Source organism: Poeciliopsis prolifica, unplaced genomic scaffold, assembly GCF_027474105.1.
Source record: "Poeciliopsis prolifica strain line A6 unplaced genomic scaffold, Auburn_PproV2 SCAFFOLD003, whole genome shotgun sequence".
NCBI classification, from domain to species: Eukaryota; Metazoa; Chordata; class Actinopteri; order Cyprinodontiformes; family Poeciliidae; genus Poeciliopsis; species Poeciliopsis prolifica.
In genome coordinates, this window is record NW_026562378.1 from 10,270,096 (window position 1) to 10,296,789 (window position 26,694).

The 26,694-nt window shown below is 37.9% G+C and overlaps 1 protein-coding gene and 1 long non-coding RNA gene across 8 annotated transcripts; one reads left to right on the forward strand and one right to left on the reverse strand.

Moving 5' to 3' along the window:
• Positions 1–465: 465 nt before the first annotated feature.
• Positions 466–26,222, reverse strand: elmo2 (engulfment and cell motility 2). Of its 7 annotated transcripts, none has more exons than XM_055026925.1 (22): positions 26,034–26,222; positions 20,707–20,806; positions 20,494–20,534; positions 19,534–19,606; positions 19,396–19,446; positions 17,721–17,890; positions 17,539–17,638; positions 17,015–17,166; positions 15,454–15,532; positions 12,628–12,663; positions 12,265–12,315; positions 11,028–11,150; positions 10,471–10,590; positions 10,259–10,363; positions 10,062–10,170; positions 8,439–8,575; positions 6,303–6,466; positions 6,115–6,227; positions 5,927–6,034; positions 5,720–5,802; positions 5,551–5,628; positions 466–3,907 (listed from the first exon to the last, which is right to left on the reverse strand). In XM_055026925.1, the coding sequence occupies exons 2-22, from the start codon at positions 20,782–20,784 to the stop codon at positions 3,707–3,709; spliced, it is 2,172 nt and encodes a 723-aa protein (XP_054882900.1). In that variant the 5' UTR covers positions 20,785–20,806; positions 26,034–26,222; the 3' UTR covers positions 466–3,706. The 7 variants fall into 7 exon arrangements, with proteins under 7 accessions (XP_054882900.1, XP_054882903.1, XP_054882894.1 ...); XM_055026928.1 differs by having other exon boundaries at positions 17,021–17,166; positions 20,707–20,832; XM_055026919.1 differs by having other exon boundaries at positions 20,707–20,832.
• Positions 25,164–26,282, forward strand: LOC129358113 (uncharacterized). Its single transcript, XR_008605767.1, has 2 exons — positions 25,164–25,471; positions 25,688–26,282. It is a non-coding gene; the product is annotated as an uncharacterized LOC129358113 (long non-coding RNA).
• The last annotated feature ends 412 nt before the right edge of the window (positions 26,283–26,694 follow it).

The window sequence follows — 26,694 nt, forward strand, 5'->3', positions numbered from 1 at the left end:
GTGAGTCAATAGTTTGTAGAAGAGAGACAACCTTTGCTTCAATTACTGCTGCATCTTTCGAGTACATTTGTCACGTTTTACCAATTCTTTCCAAAAATGCTAATTAAGAGCCACTTTGGTTGGAGAATGTCTAAAAACATACATTTCCAAGTCTTTCCTCCGGTTCTCAATTGGTTATAGGTCTTGATTTGACTAGGTCATTCCAACACGTGAATATGATTTGACCTAAAGTAACACTTCCTTTGTGTTTCACACAGGCTGTGTACAAATGTTATCTGACAAATCTCTGAGGTTTTCACAGAACAACTGAAATTAGAATAAAAATATCCTCCACTTTATGTTGTTCTTTCACAAAACATTTTTGGACAATGCACTGGAGTTTGTGGTTGTAAGACGAAAATGTGCGAAAGTTTAAGACATTAACACAATGTAATGTAATTCTGTGTCAAGAATCGACAACTTGAGCATCAGTCAGGACTTCTTTATTCACACAAAACATAATACAACTCTTCAATAAGGCAAGACATTACTGTATATACATAAAATGATCTATATGTATATATCCATATTCAAATATTTATATAACTGTCATTCTTTAGTAGCACTACATAGTGTAAATACATTTTTTAAGTAAGTCATGTAAAAACAGTTAATGGGTCTAAAAATGTCTATTTTTTGTTCATTCAAGGCAAGAGTTATTGTAGAAGATAATGGTTATTTTTGCAACAGAAGTTGATGCCTGAACATCGTCAACTGGTTCAGTCACTGGTTGGATTATGGGCCGACTTGGAGGCTCAGAGAGTTTAGAGAACAATGCTTTAGGTAGAATTAATGAAAGGAAGAGCAAGTCAGCTCGTTTCCCACTGCTTCAGAAAATTAGAAAAACATTTGGTAAACACAGGCCTGGAGCACACTGCATCTTTTACACAGCACATGTTCAGATGATGAAGCTGTACAGCTTTTAAGAAACTCTCGGTGCCACAAACCTTTTCTAAAACCCTTGAATTTCCAAAATCTGATTAAAAACAAACTTGGAAAAAAAGAAAATTGCATACAAATTCTGCTATTCCCACATCCATCAACAGTTACATATATTATTAACACAAGCTGACATCATAGGTCCTGGTGATGGTGCCCTTAAAAAAAACAATATCATGGATTTGTTTCAGTGTATACTGAGCATGTTGAATGCAAAAACACACAGGGTCCCTTTACATTATAGAAGTCTAATTTCACAGATTTAAATGATCTTAAACATGATTAATGTTTACATTCTGAGTTTGGGGTTGCAAACCGAACATTGCCATGTTCTTTGATACAGCAAGGAGTTTATTTATTAAATCAGTTTGAACTCAGAGGAAAAATTGAAAAAACAAACAGTTCAGCGCTGTGCATGTGCAACTTACAGTAAATTGCTTGTTGCTATAAATCAGATTTTCAAACTAAAGTAGGCTCACAAAACCTTTAAACTAAAATATGACAATGTTCATCTTTTATGTGTAAAAATAGAATAATTCTGCTTCGTTCTGCAATTTATCTTTAGAAATGTATTCTTCATTTTAACATTGCTAAGGGGAAATGAAGCCTGAAAAAACAACTAATATTTAAACACTGGAAAGAAGACTGAGAGTTATAGCTACCATCCAATGACAAGAAGGTAAAGTCATTTACAAAAATAATATTCTATAGAGCTTTAACAAATAGTAGCAGTGCTGAGTATCGGCTTACAAGCTAAAGGTCCATAAGCAGGAACTACGGGGAAATTGAAAATGACAACACTGCTAAATATAAAGAGCACAATCCTGTGTTCATGTGATGCATGAGCAGAACTAGATTTCTTCACTACATGGAAAGTTTGTGTTTTATTGGATTGGAAAATCCAGCAAAGTTTCAATTGTAGATTGCAGAGAAGCTCCTTAAATCCTCTGGTCTGTGCAGTGAGAGCAGATGTGTAAAACTGCTAAATAGGTAAAACAAATACAGTATAAGCGGCTTCCTTTGTTTAAGCAATGTAAGGAAAGTTTTTATGATGCAAACTGAAACTCCATGCTTTAAGTTGCGAAAACACAACAACACATAGCATTTATATTATAACCATCTTTACGTACTATATATCCAGCATGATGTAGTTGTAGTCATCTGATATCAAATATTGAAGTAATTTACCCATAAAATGTTTTTCTTTTTTTTCTTATACACAACAGAGAACTGACAAAATATATTCATACTTTTTAACACTGTTGAACTGGAAGTATATTATAAACTCATGCTGTGTAATTTATGTATTACTCTGTCTACCTCTAGAGAAATTAGGGGTTTTTTTTTTGGCTGCTGCCAATTTTCTGTTTTTTAATGTCTTCCAAATGTTCATTTTGATTTAGTAAGATTTTCTTATTCCAAGGACTATGAGATCTTATAGATTTAACAAATGTGCTGTTCTTTGACGGAGGCCGTACTTTGAAATCCTACAGAAAACATTATGTAATTTATGGATCAAAACATACTGTATGTCAATAAAGACATTTCATAAGTAGGGAAAAACATTTTTTTTTGTCTTTAGAAAACTGCCAGATCCTAATCGTTGGTAGATTTATTGGTGCCTCTTTACTTCCTACACAGAAATGTTCTCTGCTAAAATATCTTTATGTTTGTTACAAATGCATCAAGCAGGTTTGCAATATGCTCAGTAAAATGTTATATTGGTAATAAATACAGTGACCAAGTTCATAAAAATCAGTTTACCAGGGGTACTAAAACCTTTTAGAGTGACTGCATCACAACTGGTGTTTGTACCACAGTTTGGGAACCGATATGAACACAAAGATCCCAACACAAAGAATAAAAACTGAATACTAACTGAGCCCCTTTTGTGAGTTGATCCTGTAGAGCAGCCAAAAAAATGTGAGGAAGAAGTTAATTCAGGCAGGATTAGCGATCAGCGACACCAGGTGTGTAAACTCAGATTTGAGCTGTTTTACCACCAGGCCTCCTCCAGTAACAATTACCAAATTTAGCCTGGTGTTGATTGTTTGTGTGATCCAATTTGGGCTTCGAATCAGCAGATTCAGGAAATGCTCAGAAAAACAACAGACGTTGTGAAGACACAAATACAGTCCTGATATTTATAGTTGACAAAAATGAATCCCTGTCAGAAGAGTTCCCCAGCATGTGAACATTTCATTTCATAGCAGAACCGGGCTGCTGCAGAGAAAGCTGTCCGTCTTAATTACGGCCCAATGTTTATAACTTGATATTGAGTTATGGAGAAAAGTTGTAGAGCTGATTGTATTTTACTGTACAAGTGGAGGAACGAGCAGCATCACAACAAATTTTAAACATTTAAATTGAAAGTGTAGTCCCTACATTACCAGTTGCCACGCATAGCTTGACTTAGCAAGAACGGCCTCATTTTATTGAGAAACTAAAAGCTCTGGTCTAATTTCTACCTGTGAATTAGAGGAGATGAAGATGCTGTCAGGGTTCTCAGATGTTAAGTAAACTTTAACCTCTGACCACACCATAAAGCTATCATTACATTTTTTTTTTTTAGGTCTGACAACCGTACTGCATCTTAAACGTGTTTAAAGTTCTAAAAAAAAACTGTTATAAATATAAGCAGCTAAATTCATCAACAGATGAGTAAACGTATCTTTTGTCAATACATGCATGCATGGCATTCGAGCACACACAGAAGCATACGCACAACTCAGCTGTAGTTGTAAGTGAAGTTATAAGAGCTAGGCTCCTTTGGCACTGGAGGCGGGGCTTCAGGGATCGTGATGTTCTCAAGGTCGAGGAGGCGGAGCTTCATCTCCATGCTTATGAGGGTATCTAGGTCGCTGCGTGTCAGGTCACTGCCCATCTCTCTGCCCAGCAGCGCACACAGCCCGTCGGTCCAGATGCAATACTGACCATGTGGGCACAAAAACACAAACACAAGCCAACACACACACGCAGAGGAGTTCAGGTGAGTGAGGATCCTTCACAGTCAAATTTACTGACCCAAGTAGCTCTGCGAATGGGAATCATTCTAAGATTATACGCACGGTTATGGGAGCGAATTAGAACAAAACATTTAGATTTTTATCAAAAATTTTTCAAATATTGATGCCTGATATCTTTTTCTCTGGAACAGAAAGATTTAGCTGAATTCACACATCAAAAATTCACCTTGTTTTCCAAAAGATCGCATTGAAAGATGTGTTTTCTCGTGAGGGGAAAAGTTATTTAGTCTCACACTTTTGGTTGAAATAACGTCAAAGACACTTGCAGTCATGGACCAAACTCTACCCTCTGAGGTGTGAAATGTTTGCAGGATTTGCTGCAACTTGTGAGGGAAAGACAGGCAGATCCTGCTGCACCCCCACAGTATGATGCTTCCACCTCTGTGTTTCATGGTTGGCATAAGCTTCCTTTCCAGGAATGCTGCATTTCGTCGTTCCCTTCCAGATCTCCCACGAAATGTAAACTTGTGCAATCCTTTTTGATTGATCAGACATCTGCTTTAATGTCAGCTGGTGTAAGTCCAATGGCTTCCTTTTAGGGTTTTTATGACTTCTTTTTGCATCTTGCAGTCAATTTCATGTCAGGAGATGCTTTGAATGTCCTCTTCTTTTTTGTCTACTGGAATCATTTGTGTGCATTTGTGAATGAGTAAATGGTTTCTTTCGTACGCCGTTTGCTTTGTGTGCCTATTTATGGAATTTGTAGGTCTCTCTTCTTCAGCAGAGCCTCTGGCCACTGGCTTGAGCCCACAGCCCCGAGTACACCTGAGTCAACAAAGTTAACGGTGCAGAAAGTCTTGATTTTTACTTTAATTCCTGTTTGTACACCTTAGTGAAAGTAAATCCAGCTCCCAGAGGTTGTGACACATTTCACACTAATGTCACAGCTCAAGTATTGCTGTTCGTTTTACAAACATTAGATAAATATGGGCAGAGTTTCCTCCAAATACGAGCATGAAACACCGTTTAAATTTTAGCAAAGTGTGCAAAAAAGGCTCTGTCAATCACAGGGTCCTTACACCGCTTTCATGGGAAAAATGCTAAATTTTCTAGGTTCAACTCTCTAAAAGTCTCAGTTCTGTTGCAAAATGTAACATCAAGGAAGGAATAAAAGGAGAAAAGGAAAGAGCAAAGGAAGGAATGAAGGAACAAAGGGAGGAAAATGCGATAAGAAATAAAGTTTGAGAATAGAAAAGTGATTTGATATTCCCATTGCCTGTTTTGATAGTTATTCAGACATGAAAAATGCTGGAAACAAATTTCAGATGTTTCCATACCTTCTCAGGTTGTGTATGAACCCTGGAATCAAGATGGACATTCAGACTCTGGCTTATGTGAACTTTGCAGATGCAAAACCTTCAGTGAACCAGCCTGACTGTCTTCAGGTTAACAAGAAATCAGTCAGTATCAAAACATTACTGCAGCCAGCCAAGGCCAGCAGACGAAATCAAAACATGAATAGAATACAGAGTTCAATTATTTCATCTCATTCACAATTCAGACACTGCAGCAAAAAGCCTGTGAACATAGCCTGCAGATATCTTACCTCATATTTGTTCGGTGCAACAAAATTAAGCGTTTCGTCCGGATCGTAGAGGACGGAGAAGGCCAGCTCCAGCACCTCCTGACAGAACGAAACAAATTCAGCAACAACACATCAAGGTCATGAGTCAGCAAAATGTGTTAGAAATGAATATAAATGAACATTTTAGCACCTTGTTTTGTTTCAGAGCACTTTTCTCCTTCATATGAGGGCAATCCTTTCCTGTTAACACAGACTTGATATCTGAGACATGGACTGAAGAGAAAAAAACATTTATAATTATTAGAGAAATGTGTCCTGTGACCAGACGTAGAAGAATTGCTTTGAGTTTTCTTAAAAAATACAAAAAGTAGAAGAAAGAAACAAAAATGTGTCTTACTCTTGTCACTCAGTAGCTCAAAAGGCACTTCACCCTGAGGTGACTCCTCCAAATCCCCGTAGTGCAGAACTTTGTGGTTAAGAGATAATCGGCAGAACCAGAACTTTTCTATAAAAAAACAATACAATTGTCAATAAAAGCAATACTCTGTGCAGATAGACAAATGTCTGCAGCGTTCCTCTCGGTACCTTGCCTTCGACGGTTTCCCAGTTTACGGAAGCAGCTTCCCTCGCACAACCGGTTGAGCCGCTGCTGCTTGATGAGCTCCAAGATCTCGGGTTGAATCCTCTCCCGCAGCTCTCTGCAGCACAACACAGCGTGAGGAACTGGAAAACTGCGAACACAAATGAATAATGTAGGAAAGGTTGAGACTGACATGATGGGCGGAGACTGGAAGTCGTCCTGGCTCATCCTTTCTGACTGCCGCAGACGCAGTATCTCAGTGTAGCTCAGGCCTCGCAGCTTGTTCTTCAGCTGGTCTATGGAAGACGGCTTCATAGCCAGAGCCCTGGTAATCTGTTCCCGCACCACCTGCATCACCTGGGCAGCATTCACACACACACACACACACACATTCATAAATAATGAGGGCTGATGGAACAAAAATGTAAGGCTCAAAAGCTCGGTTAATGCAGATGCATGTGAACTCTTTACATTAGTTGTTCTATGTGATCCTTTAGGTGTAATTATTTCAAATATCCCTTTTTATTCTATTGAATTTAACAGCGTCACGTGTTGCATGAATAATACCAGTGTTCACCTTCACAAGGCGCTCATTCGGTTACTATGATAAGCTCATCTAACATTACTGGGCTCGGCCAAAAGCAGAAAATTGATACTAGAATGAAAAATGCAATTTAATAGGAGGTGTCCAATTATCAAGTCATTTTCTCACTGTAATCATGTAAATATGTAGTAATCCAGCTGCGAACTCAATGGTCTGTGTTAATATGTATCTAAACAGATGGAATACAATCCTGTATGTTTGCTATATTTAGTCACGTTTAAGAAAGAATAAAAGCTGATTTGGGTGCAGCAATATTGCCTTTTCAGTAAAAGTCTCTGGGCAAACTTGGTGTTCCCTTTTGTTAAAACTTGGTGACATGAATACTTCGTGTTTACTTTGCATTTTCCTAAATAATGTTGGAAATAATTTTTATCTTGATTTCTAATTATAAGTCTTAATCTGCATCTACAGATTAAATTTGTATAATTTTTTAATTGTTGTTGGGGGCCGTACAAAATCAGTCTAAGGGTCACACTTTGGACATCCGTGGTCTAGGGACCAAGATAACTATGAAACAAAGATAATTTTGTGTTATGGTTACCATATGGTGAACCATTTCTGTTGAAAGATGTTTTAGGTCATTCATCTTTTAAAACAAGCATCTCAGAGTGCGTTAAGTGATCCAGATTTTCCAATGATTAAATCTTCATAAATAAATAAAAATATTAATCAGTGGTTGATTTATGACCCAGCCCTAATACATTGAAATGTATAAATTATTGATCATTTTATTTTCTTGTTAGATTCTTTGCTTTACTATTAAAGAAAATTGCAGTTTTCTTCTGAAACAAAAGCTACTGTCTTTAAAGTGAGATTCTGCGACTAAAATACAGGACTTATTATTCACTGGCCCAAACATTAATCCCCCAGTCTGCCCATTAGTGCAGACCAGCGATGGACGCCTAAATGACTCTCTTTGGAGTGAAAATGTGACTTTAGAGTGGGCATGAGTGGCGGCATTGTGCGTGGACAAATTGTGTTATGAGGCAGATTTTGGAGTGTTTAGTGGTCATAAAAACTGAGAGTGAAGGTCACTGGACATAGAAGATGCCTCATAGACAAATTATACAGCTTTATCAGCACTTGATGGAGCTTGATAGGGGTCACATTGTGGGTCTGTATGAGATGAAGCACTAGCATCATATAATTGCTCTGCATGAGCAGTGTGCAGATGTCACTGTAGGTCGGTGTTGGAACCAATTACGTGAGGGCTACCATGCGGGTCATGAAGGTCAACTCGTCCAGGAAAGTCCATTTTCGTCATGTTGTGCACCAGTGATTAAAGGAAACTGGCGACTAAATCTGCTGTTGGAGGACATGTTCTTGACTCTTAACAACATTCATTTTTTCGTCAGTGAATATGTTTGTTTTTTTTCTTTTTGGATGACTCATTATTCTTTAGATTAATATCCACATTGATTCTGTTTTTTTAAGCATGTACCAAAAACAATTTGGTTTCAGGCCAGATAATTGGAGGGAGGCAGTTTAAAGTACATGGCAACCAAAGGTGCTAATTAGCTCACCTCTAAAATTAGCAGACACATAAAATAAACAGGAACAAATCAAATCTGCTCTATTTGTGAAGGTTTCCATGAGCACTGCGGGTAAATAAGCTGTTACCACATGGTTCAAGATTTGTTTTGGAAAGCTTAGGCATTAAAAATTGAAAGCTTTTAATTAACGAGTGCATCTGAACATAAATACGAGCGTTCTGTAATCTCAGACCTTGTTGAAGTCCTCCGCCGTGGCTCTCATCTCCTTCCATGTTTTATTAAGCAGCTGGATGCAGACGCAGAAGAACTCCTCCCACGCGCGGTCATGAGTGAAGAACATGGGGTGATAATCATTGCAGCCCTCGTTTGCTAAACAGAACACAATTTCAAATGTGTAAACATGGGTTTGGCCAGATGCTGCACCTGAAATTAGATGCTCGGGATGCACAGACACACTGGTCAACCTGATCATCAGCATGTAAAGTGTAGCCAATTTGTTGCATTGATCTTGCTCTGAAACTGCCAGGATTATTGGCCCTGCTGTTGCTGCGTTAGGAAGAGTTTATTCGCAGAGACACAGGAAAAAAATCTCCAGAATCCAGAATCAGCCAATTTATTCTTTGGCGATCCTAATCAGTGATTTGAAAATAAGGATCCAATCTCTGTTTTTGTTCACTGAACACACCAAAGCTCTAAAAGGGTCATGCTTTTAGGCCACTGCTGGGTTGACAGGTTGTTACTGAGGGATACTGACACAGTCATAGGAAGCTTAAAATGTGCAAGAAAGTTCAAGGATGGCACCGTATTTTCAACAGAGGCATGTCAAGAGATGCTTGTGCTTTCTTCAAGCTGCCAGACAGCAGAAGAAAACAAGAATACAGTTGTTTTCTTCCGAGCTTTTCCCTTCAGTCTGTCATGAAATATGCTGGGTTTGCAAGTTCTGGCAGCCTCTTGGAAATTAAAAAAAAAAAAAACGAAAGGGTTGACATTTCTTAGAAAAATATACTTAGAATGGTGTTTAGTGCTAGCCAGTTTAATGATTTTATTGGAAGTACAGTACATAGTGTTCTGTTCATAATTTTACTTGATTCCTGTAAAGTGTCTTTAAGTGTTTAGAAAAGCGCTGTATGTCATTATTACTATTATTTATTGTTATCAAAGACGATTTCAAATGTCACGTCTGCAGGCGTGTTGTCCTTGTTTTAAAGGTGTTGGAGGACAATGTGCAACACTGTCTGTCCCCTCTGTTCCTGATATGAATTAATTATTTACAAATTATGACAGAAAAGATGCTAAGAACATTAAAGTTGCACTAAATTACATGAATGATTTAACAATCCGATATGTTAGTAACACAGAAAAGTACACCAAAGCTTTTCTTTTCTCAAAATCTTAAGTGGAACAAAATTATAATTTATTCTAAATAGAAAAATACTGAATGTCTTCTTATGTTGCTAAAGAAAAAAAGGGTTATTGAGTTACAGTTTTTGTGGTAGAAGAGTGAATGAGATTTGCTGTGCGTTTGTTCGGAGGCGTTTTATTCCCACATACTTTTGTACCGCAAAGTCTGAAGGACTTCAATGTGTCTGCAAAGTTTCTGGTGCAGAAAGTGAAATCCCTGTAACTCTAGGTTCCCAACATTATTTAATTTTACTATTAGGATCAAAGATTAATTTTGTGCAGAAAGCATATAAATAATTATTATGATACTCTTCATGGTTTCTGAGGATGGCCAATTAAAATGAATATTGACAAGCTTTACAAAATTTGGGAAATCACACACACAACCTCTAATTATTTCTTTCTCTCTTAGCACACATTTTACACCCAGAGGCAGATGTACAAAGCCACTTACGCAGTTCTCCGACCTGGAGAATCTCACACAGCATTCGAGTGAGTTCGATCGCACAGCGGCCAAAGGGACACTCATGCTTGTCCTCCCGACTGCTGTTCTCCAACACAATCTATCGTAAACAGAAAGACAAGTTAAGGCATGGCCAGGCTTTTCAGCTCCTTTAGTAGGTCAAAATCATGTGTGATGCCAGAACTGACTCTGATGTAAGTATCCTGATGAACCCTGGCCAGATAAAGCATATTATCCAGAGCCAGCATCCCAGGAGGAGTCTGGGTAAAGTCCATGGCTGGGTTCAAATGGTTCTGTGTTTCAGACAGAGATAATGAGGCACAAGAAAGAGAAAGCAACACTTTGGTTTTTCTGTTTGAATCTGATTGTGTATCTAGTGAAATCTGCAGAGCGAGCTCACAGTGAACCCGAGCATCTTGTAGTCCTTGGTGTACATTGCTTTCCTCTTCTCTGTACCGGTGGGATCAGCGTCTCCATCAAAGGCAATTCTACGCAGCTCAAAAATGATGTCCCTCTGAGCCTGAGACGGGAAAAAAAACAACCATGTTAACAGCTTATCAGCATAAAGAGGGAAACATTTACCATGATAGCACCAAAATTACAAAAGAAGCCGGAAAGTAGATGGGTCAATCTGCGATGAGCAGATGGCTTGCAGCGAGTACTGGCAAAAACGGCAAAGGCTTAATTTTCCGGTCTGCTGATTGCACTTAAAGCAAATTTATCAGCGAGTGTGCTACCCACGTAATAGGATGTCTCTATTAAACCTTCGCAGCATGCACCCACTCCCATTTAATTAACCACGGCTTTCATTTTAACATGCAACGGCAGATTGTCTACAATACATACTCGCTTATTTTACATTCATGAGCATTTAGTGGTGCCTAAATGCATTTCAGGAAGAATACAGAACATGTGTTGGTAAATATAAATAGGAAATATTTTGCTGGAAAATCTCACCTGGTCATTGGGATCCATTTTGGTCATCATCCTTTCTTCCAAAAGGTTAAAGGTCAACACCTGTAGCACATACAGCTGATGTGCCATCTCTGCTTTGATTGGTCGATTTCCCCTGATGACATGCTAAAAGAAAGAGCCACAGCAATTAGAGCATTCATGTTTCCCGCTTTAAACTGCAGACAAAATTCAACAACGCAAAATATTGGACTCTAATTAATTTTAAAAAATTAATAGCGGGACCTTTTTAATTTACATCCACAAAGATCACTGTGTTTTATTTGTATTTAATGTGACTGACATCAAACATAAAGAGATAAATAAATTTAAAATTAGAGTACATTAGAAAACTGTAATTATTTAAGACCAGCTCAGTAGGTTTTAAAAGTATATAGCTGTTGTACTTATGTATCAGTTGAGGTTACTGAACACAAAACGAAAACAAGAAAACTAAATTTTAAATGCCTTTTGGATGTTTATTGTTACTTTGAAACCTAGCCTTATGTCATTGAATTCTTAAAATAGATAGAGATTTCCTTTCATATGTAATCATTAAAACGCTGGTCAATTGATCTAATTGAAATCTAAGAAAGTCTCAGTTAAAGTTCAAACCTATTTCCAATTAACAATCAATGAAATACACTAAAGTTAATCACTAAGATGTGTGTATGTGTATATATATATATATATATATATATATATATATATATATACATATATATATATATATATATATATATATATATATATATATATATATATATATATATATAGTGAACCCCCACTATTCTTGAGAAGTGCAAATTGACTCAAAGGATTGGAGGGAAATGCCATACATTGTATTGTTTCAGGTAACTATGGCTCATTTAAAAGTGTTCAGAATCACAAGGATTTATTCCAAGAAAAGTTTGAGTTTCTCCAGGAAACTGGAGCGCAGCACTCTTGTCGATGACATTTACAGCCAGTTCAGGCAGGTCTTTCCTGACAAGTGCCAAGAGAAATCATTTTCAGAGCAAATTATTTTCCACTTCATGGACTCGATGCCATATCACATTTACTGGTTTGGGGTCTCGCCTTTCTGAGTGAGTGAAGCGTTCGATTTTCCAGAAACAAACTTTCAGTCACAGGAAAGATTTTGAGGAAGCTGGATGCTCAGAACTAGGTTGTATTTAATAAGACCAGAACACTGATCGCCTCACATCTATCATGTATTTATTCCAACACAGAGTTTAATACTCACATTTAGGATTATGGACCGCAGGTGTTTCTGAGCCAAAGTGCTTGCCATTTCCTGGGGATACACACAAGTCAACAAGAAAATCAAATAATTGACAAGTTGCAGAGAAGAAACTTCACAGAAGTACACCAACACAAAATTAGAAATTCTAAATCTACATTTCTATCAGCGGTTTGAATGGCATGGATTTGCAAAACAACATTTAATGTGGCCTAAGATGTTTCTGCCGGGAGAGTTTGCCTGCTGCAGCAATATTTTAACATGATCACATTGTGTTATGGCTGATTGTGACACAAAAAGATCAGCAAAGTGAGGGAGGAGAAGAGCTATGGGGCGGCATGAGCAGCTGAGAGGACGGGTACTCACAGTGAGGTGCTGCTCCAGTGGGTTAGTATACTCCTCCTATGAGTGGGTGCAGGGAGGAGGGGCATGGGTACCACAGTAATGGAAACAAAAAGTGCAAACACACGGACCGTGAGACTCAGGCATTACAAGCATGCAGTGGAATAAGAAGATGACTCACATCACATGAGGAAACAGACTGCGGATGGCAGCTGGTGTACCCTGCACATTCTGCGTTTATCTAGATAATTCTCCCTCCTGTCATAAAAATCAATAAACATGACTCTCTGTTCTTTTTATTGCATAAAAACACACAAATGGAAGGGAGGTACACTTAAAATATGAAGAAATAAAAACGGAATCTCTGTTTTAAAGAATAGCTAGAACAAGATTCGGGGGGGGGGGGTTGTTTGGTTGGAAATACAACAAGCTGAGCAGTGAGAGTCAGATCGCATTTGTACTCTAGTCCCTCTCCTCTTGTTCAGGCACCAAATCTGACTCAGTTCGCCCTCCAGTGGTCAGTAACAGCCCATGAAAAACACACATCCTTTCTAATATAACGTTAAATCCACTTCCATATCAAACATCCATCCATCCACTGCCTGTATCTCGTCAACCAGAGATAGAGCCTATCTCCGTTGGTTCAACCTGGACATGTGGCCAGTCCATCACAGGGAAACGCAGAAACACACAACCATGCACACCCTCACCTAAAGCAGATTTAGAGATACCAATTAATCTCTCTAAATCTCTGTCCAAAAGGAAGCTGGAGTACCCAGAGAGAAGCTACACATGCACGGAGAGAACATGCAAACACCATGCAGACAGGCCTCAAGTTCAGATTTCTGTTCCTCCGCCCAGCCCTCCATAACTAAAACGACTAACATGTTACCTTAGAACCTGGTTGAATAAATATCTTCTCTTTCTGGATTTTCTTTTGTCCTGACTCACATAATCCAGGAGCTACTGCCAAATTAAAATCCTTTCTTATTTAAAATATAATTTGAAATAATTTTCCTGTTTTTGATGTTACTCTGAGTGATTTCTGCCTAAAGCCTCCTCCTTGCTGCTGCTGCTGCTGCTGCTCATGGTCTGTTGCCATGAGTGTTCAAGAATGAATGTGAATTGAGTTGTGACAGGTAATGGAGAAAAAGACAAGCTTCTAATTTATTTTGTTCAATTCTATTCTAAAATTACTGAGTTGAATCACATGTTTTTGTGGTGAGTCTGTGTGCATCGTAGCCTGAGTTTCCTGTTCTTAGTTGACGCAAGAGGCAGACAGTCTGGTCTTCTGCTGTTGTTAGCTCCGAGGTTCACGCAGCTGTGGGATGGTATTCTACATTTCTGCCCATTATATTCTGACATCTGGCATCAACATTTCTACATGCTCATTTCTATTTCTTTTTTATGACCATTCTGAGCCACCCTGAGAGATGGTTGTGCATGAAAATCCCAGCATGAAAACATAGCACGTCATATACAAAGAAGTGCTATGTTGTATGTTTGTAAACAATTGTGTACCTAATAAAGTAGACGGGGAGATTACACCATTTAGAAAATAAACCATTCTTTTAACTACATCTGAATTTATGAAGTACTTAAAGAACCGAGTTTATTATTTCGTATTTACTGGCAATTTAATTATGTCTTCCCCATTATTTTACATTATCAGTTATAAACAAAGATATAAACAAACTAGAAGAACATAAAACAAGGATACAAAGTAAGCTGTAGTGCAGCACAGAATTAACTGTTAAATGTTATTACAGCACAAAAAGAATCATGCAGAGAAATTAGATTTTATGACAGAGTCTTTTTATTGGCCGATTTGTCTTTGCTGATAACACAAGTTTATTTTTTTCTGCACCTTCGCTGAAATATGTTACTCAACAAAATGTTATTTTAGCTATCTCAGAAAAATTTTAGTTTTTCATTATTTTATTGAATCTAAATTATAGATGCACCAATCAATCATCCAGATGTTGGAATTGGCCGATTTTCCCTTGATTAATTTGACTTTTTTTCTTATCCATGAAATGTATTACAAGTGAGAACTCCTGGCATTTTATGTTTTAAAAAACACACTTACCAACAGCAGGGCTTTTATTTAGGATCGAATAAATTAGAATATGGAATCCGATGAGACTTGAAAATAATCTTTAAGCAGGTATTGAACATACTTTTTATTATCACACCCACATTTTTATATGAGAAATGTCTTTGTCATTAGTATGATGTAATATTCTAATCTTATGACTTTTCTGCTGTAAGCAGAAAATCATCACAATTAACAGAAATAAATTGCAGTTTATTGAATATCCTGTATGCATTCATGATAAATGGGAATAGTACAATAATTTCTACATTCTCTGTTGGCTTTGAAATATTTACCTCTACCAAAGAACCTTTTTTCTTTTTTATGTAGAATAATAGTCAGGAAAAACCTGTTGGAGTTAGTGAAAATCCTCAAAGAAACCTCAAAGAAATCCAAACCTCAATTTCAGCCTGATCAGTGTTTCTCGAATTAAAACAGTTACAGCTAAGAGAAAAGTCTGCAGTAAAAAAATATGTTTATTTTAAAGGGAAGTGAGGGTTATTGTAAGTGATTATATTACTACAGCAAACAGAAATCACAATGTAAGTGCTTCCAGACAAACGTATTTCAATGAATCTAGCTCAAACAAACATTAACAAACATTAGCAGCGAATGTCTGCGGCTCTCTAGCAGCAACGAAACAGAGGTCTATGTATAGATGGCTTTCTTTAGGAGGTAGCATGAAGTAATGACAGCAGTAAGTATCCAGTCATTCTCTCTAATGCAGCCAACACTGCTGAGAGCTGTTCACTGACCTGCCGTCTGTCTTCTGGCGCCTTCAGGAAAAGAGCGTTGATGAGAGCGATGGCGTAGGTCTGGATTTCCTGATTTGACCTGAGGAAATGTCCAGGATTGCAACAACCAGTTAGAAGCAGCATGCTCCACAAATATATAGGATCTTTGATTAGCAGCAATCAAAGTTTGTTATTATTCAGAGGAGCCATCTTGCTCTGGTGGCTCCTGGTCTGCAGCATTTCTGGGGTGGAGTTAATAGAGTCAGAGATTGATAACTCACAGCAGACCTGATTATACGTACAGATATATTCTGCTGCTGCTCAGAGCTAACATGCAATAAGATTATTTCAAGATTGTTTTTTTTTAAATAAGAACCACTGAGATCGGGACAAGAAGCCAGAAATTAGAAAGAAAAGAGTAAAAGTAGTTACTAGGGGTGTAACCTACAGCTATATAATGCATGTAACTGGACATAGAGCTGACTAGAGACGGTGAATTGGAATGAACCGGCTTGATTTAAAATGAATCCAGATCAAACTGGAGTCTGATTCTTCAGAACAGTCAATGGATTGTATCGATACATTGATAGAATACTTTCAATAGTTAATTGAACATACTGTTCTGGATAACAAATAGGATAAATTCAAATGTATATAAGAGCAATGATTCTTTTTTTGTAAAGTACCTTCAGACAACATTTGTTGTGAATTGGATCTATACATATAAACTGAATTGCTTTGAATAACTGGATATGAATTGGACCCATTTCTCATGTAAAGTGCCTTCATATAACATTTTTTTTATGTGATAAGTCTGTTTTTAAAAACAAAACAAGAACAAAATAAAGTGTTTCAATAATTTGGCCTTAAATAAAAAATAATAAATTGGCTAAAATAAACATTTGCATAGTCACTTGGTATAAAATTGCTTTAAAACGTTGTGGCGCTTGTGGGACACTGGTGGCATTTTCTTTAGATCTTGTGTGATAACAAACATCCACTCTACCAGGCATTGCTAAGCCCACATTACATGACAAATAATGGGTGAAAATGAGAAAGATACGATAACCCAGCTTCCCATACTTCTTTCTGTCAGCTGCTGTATGCACTGGAAACTCAAATACACTCTGCAAACAACCGACTGACAAAAGCATGTGAGTCTATGGCCTCCAGCAGGTCTTCATTACCATCATTCTTGCACTAGTTTAGTTTAAAGTGCTGTATACAGTAGCTTAATGTACTCATTCTCAGTTAAGGCACTTAAAAAAGCAATAAAAACAAATCTTCACTTTTAAATGAGAGGAGTGATCACCTGTGACTCATTCTGATTTCATCTCTCTGTGTACCTATGGGAGACGTCTCTGTACTGTTGTAGCTTAATGCAAATACATGAGCCGTTACACCCCCAGTTCTACCAAACTTAATAGTTTGTCTTTTCTCGTCTAAAAACTCCTTATCTTTGGTGTCACTCCTAATCATACTTTTACATCGGTTTTATTACACAACTCATGTTACAACATTTTCCCCTCGTCCCCCCCAGAAACAGAGTGCAGGAAGCCCCTGTGCATGTGTGTGTGCTCACACTTGCAAGTGCCCGATGAGCTGTCCCACGGTGATCTCCTGGGCCACGCGATGGTAGAGACTGTGGCTGTTCAGGACCATGCTCTCCAGGATGGCCAAGGAGCGCTGCAGGATGGACACATCCACCATGGGCTGGTTCACATAACCTGCAATCTGAGGAAATGCAGAAGCAAAGCATAAAAAGCTAATAACTGTAAACCAAGACAAATTCTAACATTTTTATAAAAGAAAACTTCATGAAGAAGTTTCTTTTAAGTGTCTCAAGGCTGCGGAGCGGTTCACTGAGGAAAGCTATTTACATACACACTGCAGCAGATTAAAATCCTGAATAACTAGGCAACATCACCCACACATTTCCGACACGTGAGTGAAACGGACGAAAGGGCAAACAATCACACAAAACAGCAGCAGGAAGAAAAAGAGAAATAAAGACAAACCTTGAAGTCACAAACAGTGAACATTTACACAGAGTTTTTGTAAAATTGCGGTGACCAACATAAAATGTTTGATCCACAGATGAAGCACCTGTTTGATGAAGGAGAGGGAGATCAGATCCCAGGATACAATGCCATGATCCATCAACTCCAGGAACGCAGTGAGAGTGAAGGCCAACATTTCCCCAAAACTTGGAGAGAAAACTCACAATTAGTCCAGAATTTTTCAGAAGGTGAGACTTATAAATGAAATATGCAAAAAATAAAACTTACTGCGTGCCACTCTCGACAAGTCGAGCCAGAGTGCCTATGCCTTCCATATTTATGAACTCGGCAGCAAAAGTCGGATCTGCAGACAACTTTGCGAGCTCCTTCAGAGCCTCGAGGCGAGCATCAATACCATGCGACTGGATCCTCTCCAAGAGTTGACGAGCAGCACGAGCCTGATAAAAGTCAAAACATTACCTTATCTCATTGCTTTACCAGAGACTTATCTATGGGACTTTATTTTATATAGTATGCTTCCATTTGTAGCAGAGGACAAAGACACCCCTGCCTGCAATGACTGCAGCACTAGCCACAATTATTGGCACCCCTGCTTAAGACATTATAAAAGCCTTAAAATAGCCAGTTGTTATGGAAACTCTGAGCCCAATATCCCAATGCGTTTTGTTGCAGTTCCCTGCAGTAAGCTTCAAAGATTTCTTTCTTACATTACCATCTTTCTATGATCGTTACCCAGCATTGTTATAAACTTTGTATATTATGTATTGCTCTGACTGGAGATACTGTTAAGTTCAGACAAGAAGCCATTTTCTGGAAGTCATTTTCTTACTGCATGAACCTTTTCCAGGAACTACAGTTCTGCGTCAAATATTTACTTCTTTTGGTACATTTTAGAGATTTCTGTTTCAGTTTTCTCTTATTCTTTACATTCTCTGCTTTATCTTTGTGCTTCATTATGTTCACTGTGTCCTCTCATGTTTAGCTGGTTTTCCTGATCGCAGTTTTTCCATTGTGCATTCAGTCTGTAGTTATCCGTCATGTTTTCCCTCCTGGTACATTTCCTTCCGGGTTGGCCCAAATCGCTCTGTGAATGTTCGCTGGATCCCAAAGTATAGCAGCGAACTTGACAAGCAAACTGATGTGGAAAAGGGAGCTAAAGCATCTAAAAATAAAAAGTAAGCTGGAATGCAATCCTCAGCACCTTTGTTAAGCTGGAGATAGAGGTATCGGCTTCACTCTCAGAGCACTTAGATGCAGAGCGGGATTAAAAAAGGCAGGCAATCACACATGATTACAGAGGAATGGTGACTAGAGCTTTGAAACACGACAGACATCCTCAACTCCTCTTAACCTTATGAAAGCAGAGTGTGCCCCTCGCGCCATGCTAACTTGGTAGAGCTATAATTTGCAGGACTTGCCAGAGATTGAAGATTTTTAAGTGCAGACCAAAGTAAAGTCTGGCAAAAATCTTGAAATGGCTACTGGTGAGCAAAAACTACATAGCACACTATTATCATCAATATGTTTCTAACAAATGAAAAACAAATTCCATGGTTGTGGAAAAAAAAAAACTTCTATTTTATTTAATTTTTGCCATTCGTAGATGTTTCTGATCTGATGTAAATACAAAATATAGTTTTCAAACCCTGACTTCATCAATTAAAGTAAAAAATATATATATACTATCCAAACTAAACTGGCTGTAATCAATCCCTGCGCTTCCATCCCATTTCCCTTGTTAAATCATTAATTAACTGTGATCACTTTTTTTTTCCTACAACACCCACACCCATCCTCATTACTGCTGAACCTGTAGAATAAAAAAATAAATCACTTAAACACAATTGGTCTGACATCATTAAGTAGGTCAAAATATCTCTAAGGAACCTCTTTTAAGGAAATTTAATTTATAGCACTGCTGGTGGAAACAAAGCGAACTTACTGGGGAAATTGCTAATCGAAGGATTGTCCCATTCTTAATGTCACCGCGGCTCTGAAAAATAAAGGGCAACTTAGGGTCAATATTGCTTCACTGTGACTTCAACACAATGTGATGGGAAATAAAACCAAAGAACTAAACCTGTTCAGTGATGTAAAGCTGAGGACCATCAGCATAACGGAGAGCGAACTGCTCAGAGCCCGACAAAGACCACCTGAGGGTGAAAATATAGAGAGATAAAGTTCAAATGCATTAATATTGATTTGAAGCAAGTAATTGCAAGTAGCAAAACGTGTGATTGTTAGAGAGCACAGCATACTCCAGAGTGCAAGAACAAAAGGTTGGCCAAGTCAGGCCATTCTCCCCGGCAAATGTATTTACACGAGAAGGGAGTTTTCAGTGGGAGTTTACAGTAAAAGTGCAAAGGATTTTCAGCTTCCAGTGACAGAGGGAGGCAGCGGGTACACGCAGGCATGTTCAGAGGTGGATTGGTAGGAACAATGTAAAATGTTTTGTACATTTTTACCACACTAGCAAAGTATGAAGAAAACAACCTTAAATGATAAATGAAAGCATATACATCTACTTTACAATAGGCTGATCTACAGTAAGGGATGTTTGAGTCTTAAAGGCATATAACCTAGATTTGATCAAATACAGAACAGAAAACCCACTCAAATATAAATCTGAATGTAAGCTGAGGTAGAGGTGCAACATCTGTGTTCTGCTGGGAGGGTATTCTTTAAACAGCAATGAAAAAAAGAAAAACTTTGTCTTTACATAAGAACACTCCACCAGTAAACCACATACCATACCTTACTAATTTGACATTTTACTCATGGTTTGTGTATTTTATTCATATTTTAAGTCAAAGTGAAAGGATTTTTACCACAGTTATCATTATGATAATGACAACATTGATAACCATCCTAAACTCAGCTCCATGCTGAACCAACATAAACCAGTGAATAATTAAAACCTTTGCAAAAAACAAAAACTATTTTGCAATTTTGACAATTTTTAGTAATTAAACTAAAAGATTTCTCCTTTTTAAATGATCTGGAAATAGTAAAATAAAAAACTCAGGGAGATGATTCTTACCCATCACATACTTCCCGTATTATAGAGGATAAGGGTCTCTTCTGTGAAAGCAAAAAACAATGAATGAATAAAACAGAACAATCCGTCTCAGTCATGGTAAATGATCTGATTCTCCAAAGTTACATAAATAGCAAAGCTTAACTAAAATGACTTTCCACATGCAGATTAAGGCAAAGAATTAACAGAGGCATTTAAAGTTTCTCTACTACATACCTGGTCCATCTCAATAAGCTGAGCATTGGCACCGGGCCACTCAATGGCAACCTTCACAATGTCAGCTGGGGGTGGCATACCTGTGTGTTGTGGTTATAGCCTACAGGAAAAAAGAAGAAACAATCCCTGTTGACCAGCATCAACAGGGATTTTAGGAGAATTAGCACCAGCTCATCAATGGCTTTGTAAACTGAAATATTTGGCTGTAGTCACAACACTAAACTGACAACACAGACCTTGATGCACTTTAATAAAGAAATCAGATAGCAGTGAGGAAGATGCCTTGATGCATGAACAAGCAATAATGTGGTAATTTCATTTTATTCTAACTTCAAAATTACAATCTTTATTAAATAACCTGCGTTTTATATTGTATGCATTCTATATTTTAGATTAAAATAAATCTGAATCACTCAAAATTGGATTGGCAGGTTGTACTAAAATAAACAATTGCTTATTGCTAATATAAGTTCCAAGTACTGTCTCAATTCTCAATCTCATTTTGTCTTAGTTTTAAATTCACAACTTTACGTGACTGATCTTTCAGACACAGAATGATGACGCATCTGCCCCTGATATACAAAATCAGGGGCAGAAGCCCCTGATTTTGAATATCAGGGGCAGATGAAAAAGGCTTTTTTCCAGCCTTTTTTTCAACAAGGCTGGAAAAAATATTTTTCATGTTATTACATCTTGTTATATAAGCGTTTTTTAAAAAAAATCAGAATCTGTGCATCTCTAATAGAGGCAAAGCATCTTTTCAGTGCTCCCATTTAATTACTGCTTAAATTTAACAAACCTACTTCCCAATTTCCAACAACAGTTTTGCAGAAGAGAACAACAGGGACCAGGTTTTTGGCACAAATAAGTGAGTTTGTTTTTTGGGGGGGTTTTCTGACAGAGAGAGGGAAAAAATTGAGAGAACACAAAATAAAAGATGACAGGCTCGGCTGATGATTTGAAAACTGTTTTCTGGAACAGAGAGAAGAAACTGCTGTTTCTGCAAATGGCTTCATGCATTCTGATTGGTTTCAGGATTAAATAAAAAACACTTTGTATGGCTCATTTGAAAAGATTTTTTTTATCACTGCTGGGTTGTTGAATTTAAAAAACATTAATTGCCTTCCCCAGAAAATTATCAATGATGCCGTATGAGTATGTTTGGGTATTTGTTCTATATATAACCTCACCTGCCAATTTATAGTGATTGAGCTGTCTGACAGGTTTGCCTTTTGATCCACTTTGAAATAAAGAAATAAAATGTCCTGAAGGTATTTTTGCTATTCTGTGAACCCAGCATCATTACCAGCTCCACATGATAAAAACATCCTGGAAAGTTGGAATAAAAATTCAAGCTGTCAAGTCTAGAATAACAAGCATGAGAGCTTTGATCTCCGTATCTCCGAGCCATGGGACTACTGAAGTGTGCTCTCTGTATTATCTGTCACAACAAAGCAGAACAGATGAACACTGGATGATATATACAACACGAGTGCTTTAAGTCATAGCAGAAAATGACACCAAAGAGAAACTTTCAATTCAGATTCCTACTTGAAACGATTTAATTTTCAACAGCAACGTCTTCTCATCTACTCTAGACACAAAAATGTCATCAGTGTCAAATATAAGAGTTAGTTGCAATTAAAAAGATAAACTGTTTCTCTAAATAACTTTTAATAGCTTTAAGGCTAAATATAATTTTTCAAGTGGATGTTGACATCTAGCTTGGAGGCCAAACAAAGCTGGGAAAATGAAAAACAACAAAAACTTTAATTTGCTAAGGCTAAAATTCAGGTTAGACCTTCCAGTTTTTGCTCTGGTTCAAATCAGCACTGTTATATCAGCTCTCCTATTTCTCCAAACAACTACAAAATGTTGTATTAGGTCGTGTAATGATTGGTTATGTCTCATTCTTCTCCATATCATTCTTAAGGTCAACTTCATAATAATTCCTAGTCCACTCTTCTATCCATTTCACTGCGAAGCCTGTGTGACATAACTCATCATCTACCCACTATTTTCCATTATGGGTTTCTGCGGATGTCCACATGCAACCCAAATGTTTGTGACCGGGTTGGCTACGGGTACAAACAGGAACAACAAATCCTGCTTGTTGTTCCAAGCTTATGGCAGATAAACTACAGATCAGACCATGAGCACAAGAAAAACAACAAATGTAGTGAGGAAAGACCTGCTGTTTTTCCTGTGTGAATAATTTATCACAGGCACAAGAAAGATACAACAACTCCATTAATATTCTGGTGAGAAATCACTTTATTCTTCCTTTCCTGATCTCTTCTTCGCCTACTCCTCTGAGAAGAAGGTTTAGAAAACAGTAGATTATCACCCCCATCAGAGACTGAATGTTTAGATGTGCAAAGATTGAAAGAGTGCACGTTTGTCTATAAAGTCCAAGCAGCCAGAAAATTGTGACACAGAGAGTTAAACTACAATGCAGTTAGTAGCCATCAAACAGCATTCCAAAGACAGTTTGTCAAGCCATTCAAAGTCTTTTAATGTATCTCGAGTTAGTTTTCTCATAAGTTAAAATACTAGCATGAGAGTCAAATGTTTTTCATTTGGCTCGGACAGAGATAACAAAAAATTATGTTGCTACAGCTAATTGTTGGAAATGTAAATTGTTTTCTTATCTGATAAACCTTATGCTCACAAACAATACCCAGTCACTTTGGTTGGTATGGCTGTCTAAGCTACTAAACTGTGTTGTGTCTTAATACCACAATTTTGAGTTGTTTCTTCCCTTAATCCTGAAGAGAAAATGTTTCCAATAGAGATTGTTTCTGGTGAAAGGGGGAAAATGTGTCCTCATTACGAATCCTAACTTCGTAGCCCAAGAGCTGACTCTATCCTTTTCAATTTTGCCTCTAAGAGCCAACAAGTCACTTATCTAGTCCTGATAAAAAGAGCTTCTAGACAAAAGGGAAATATATTTTCTGTCAATAGTCGTAGTGAGTGACAGGGTTCAAGAGAGTATGTAGGATTAAGAATACAAAGAGCCATCCTGTTTTAGTGAGAGTGACACTGAAGGCTTTCTTTGTTTCAGGGAGTGTTTATTATCAATTGACTTAAAGGCTAATCCCTGCTTACTATTATTAACAACATTGAAGTTAATTGCATTTAAAATATTAAATTATTAAATGCAATTAACTTAACAGATATCAACAAATTATCTGTCAATTGTTTCAAGGCTAAAGAAGTAAAATAAGGAGATATAAGTAATTTGGACAACCATAACAAGAAGCTGCTAATATTTTTGGTAAGTTCAGACCAAATCACAACATTAAATCATTAAATCAGCACTGGTCTGTTTTGAATAGTTCTGATTAATGTTTGTTGTCCTTCCTTGCAGCAATTCTGCAATATTGTGGATGACAGCATACTGCTTTCCTCAGTATTCTCCCCAGCTTGTCTTAAAAGTTTTTGTTAATCCTGCTGCCACATTGCTGCATTGTACACGCTGGTGCATAGAATTAAGTCGCATAAGAGCATAAAACTACACTTATCACTTCGAGCAGTTCTACACGCGAAGGTAGAGAAGGTCCATACTCACAAGAATGATATTACTTATAAATAGCAATATGGTATTACTATTAACAACCTGTAAATGGGTTAGAAATTCGCAGGAAAACAAACAGCTTTTCTCAATCCAGTGGTAGCTGCCCATTTTCATCCAAATCGATTAAAATTTAAATACATACAGGATTATTTATTTAATTTCAACAATTAAATGTAACAAATTGAGCATCATAGAAAAAAGAAATTAATGTATGTCTTTGACATACATTTAAATTGTGAAATATAATATTTTATTATATTTCTTAGTAGAACGTCAGTAATTTTTTATTTTCAAAAACATCAACCTTCTTTGTTGAAGGTAGTCTAAAAGTTTTATGTTTATGTCCTTTCAGTTTTCTTTAACTGATTTTCAGAGGAGATCCTATGAAGGCTGTGTAAACTTTAGGGAACAGTTAGGGAACGTTCCCGAAAAGTGATAGTAACCTGATTGGACATTTCTACTTCTTTCAGATTCATTTAATTGGCTACTTTTTCCAGTTTCAGAACTCTTTTAGAACTTTGCAATGTGTTGAAATTCAGTTATTACTGCAATATTAATGGGAGGACTTTTGCCATCACAGAGAGTCGGGATGTAATTCGACTCGGTGTGAACAGGCGGGAAGATACTTATTTACCGCACTGTACAATGAATACAGCTTTGTTATTTTTTACTGTACAGTAAGTCCGTCATGTGGGTTGTGGACAATAACTTCCCAAACCTCAAGATGATAACCCACAAACTAAGGTGATGAAACTTTTTTTTCCCCATTCCTCGTACCGTCACTAGATTCCGGGCGTCCGCCATGTTTGTTTTCTTTTCTCCAAACCGTTAATATTAATTTGGCTGCACGCGCTGTTGCGGTATCTTAGCAACAGTCGCCCGGAATCTCCAGACTGAAAGGAAATCTGAACAGTGCGGCCTCAACTCTAAAAGACTCGCTCTGTCCCCCGCCAGCTGCTTTTCACTGCGGCCCGGATGTTTCTGTCGCCATTTTAGCATTCCTTTAAAAAGAAATGTGCCGGGGTGGGGTGGGGGGGCAGCCTTCCCTGGAGGCGTCTGGATAGAAAGAGATTCTGACTGACGGGGGAAACTGTGGAGTGGGGCGACGAAACTTCCCATAAAAAGTTAAAGACGATGCAACGGCGCCCCCTCTGGCCATATGTTGTTTATGACGAGATCGGTGCTCTGGTAAGAGATACATTTATTTATTATTTTGTGTAATATCTAAACCTGAGAAGATGCATTGGAGACAGTTGTCCGCAGCTCAGCATCAGCTGATTTCACGTCCTAATCCTGACCAACTTTATCTGATGACGACAGTCCTCTTGAAAACCGCAAATAACGCCTCTTTGTTTGGAAATCTTACACCAGTGAAGTTATGGAAATGTTTGTGATCGATTACAGGTGATCGACCACCCTGGACTGGATCAATAGTCGCCACAAAGAGCGGCGCAGTGGAGCGGTCAATCACAACTCGCCTCGTCGCCCAGCATTCAGAAAGAGACACGGTCTCTCTTTGTGTGGAAGTGATGCTGTTGCTCGCTGTTAACAGTGAGCAGCAGCTTTATTCCTCAAAAGGCGGCTCGTGTTTCCACAGTCATCCATTTTAGCCTGTCCGCTCCTCCATTGCTGACAAGATGCAGCTTCGTCAAGGAGGCAGATGATGCCTTTCAGCTTCTCCTCCCTCCCCCCCTTCTTGAATTAATCCCACCGCACAAACGGGCTAATTTCATTCATCCGTGCTACTCACCCCGTGTCCGGGCCATCTATGGTCCACCCGGTAATCCCTCCGTCCCCAGTGAGAGACTCGTGGAAAGGAGACACGACTCCACGCCTTGTAGGCGGGACACGATCTAAATGTCACCGTCTGCAATTGAGGCAGACCCTTGTTCTTTTCAGCATGTGCGTGCGCTCACAGACATCTTCCTCTCGTACGGAGTCATGCACTTCTCTACTGATCACCCCGTCCGTCGCAATTAAAGGGGCATTTAAAGCGGGATTATTATTTATGGATGCATCATTACTGGTTAAATTGCTGGACCAAATGCAAAACAAAACTCAAAATGCCTTTTTAAAAGTTCTGCAAGGTGAAGCAAATGGGGTTCTCATTATTTTACAAATTCATATTTGAATAAGTAGTTGTCACCCGATTTAATCACATCTAATCCTGAGAGTCTGTATAAACCCAGTTGTTCTGTGAAGGAGGTGCTTGTTAGAAAACAATGAACAAACAGCGTCATGAAGGAGCATAATGGACAGGTTAGGGATAAATATGGTAGATCACACAATAATATCTCAAGTGTTAAATATCTCACAGAGCACCAACATTATTAATTTTTAATACAAATAATATAACTGCAAACAACCTAACAAGAGACGACTGTACCTAATCAGGCCAGCTAAGAAAGGAA

Coding starts and splice junctions, on each gene's coding strand:
- elmo2 (XM_055026925.1), bottom strand. CDS start 20,784: ATGCCACCCCCAGCTGACATTGTGAAGGTTGCCATTGAGTGGCCCGGT. Junction 17,639..17,720: donor CTTGTCGAGAGTGGCACGCA/GTAAGTTTTATT, acceptor TTTCTCTCCAAG/TTTTGGGGAAATGTTGGCCT. Junction 6,467..8,438: donor CGGCGGAGGACTTCAACAAG/GTCTGAGATTAC, acceptor AATGCTGCCCAG/GTGATGCAGGTGGTGCGGGA.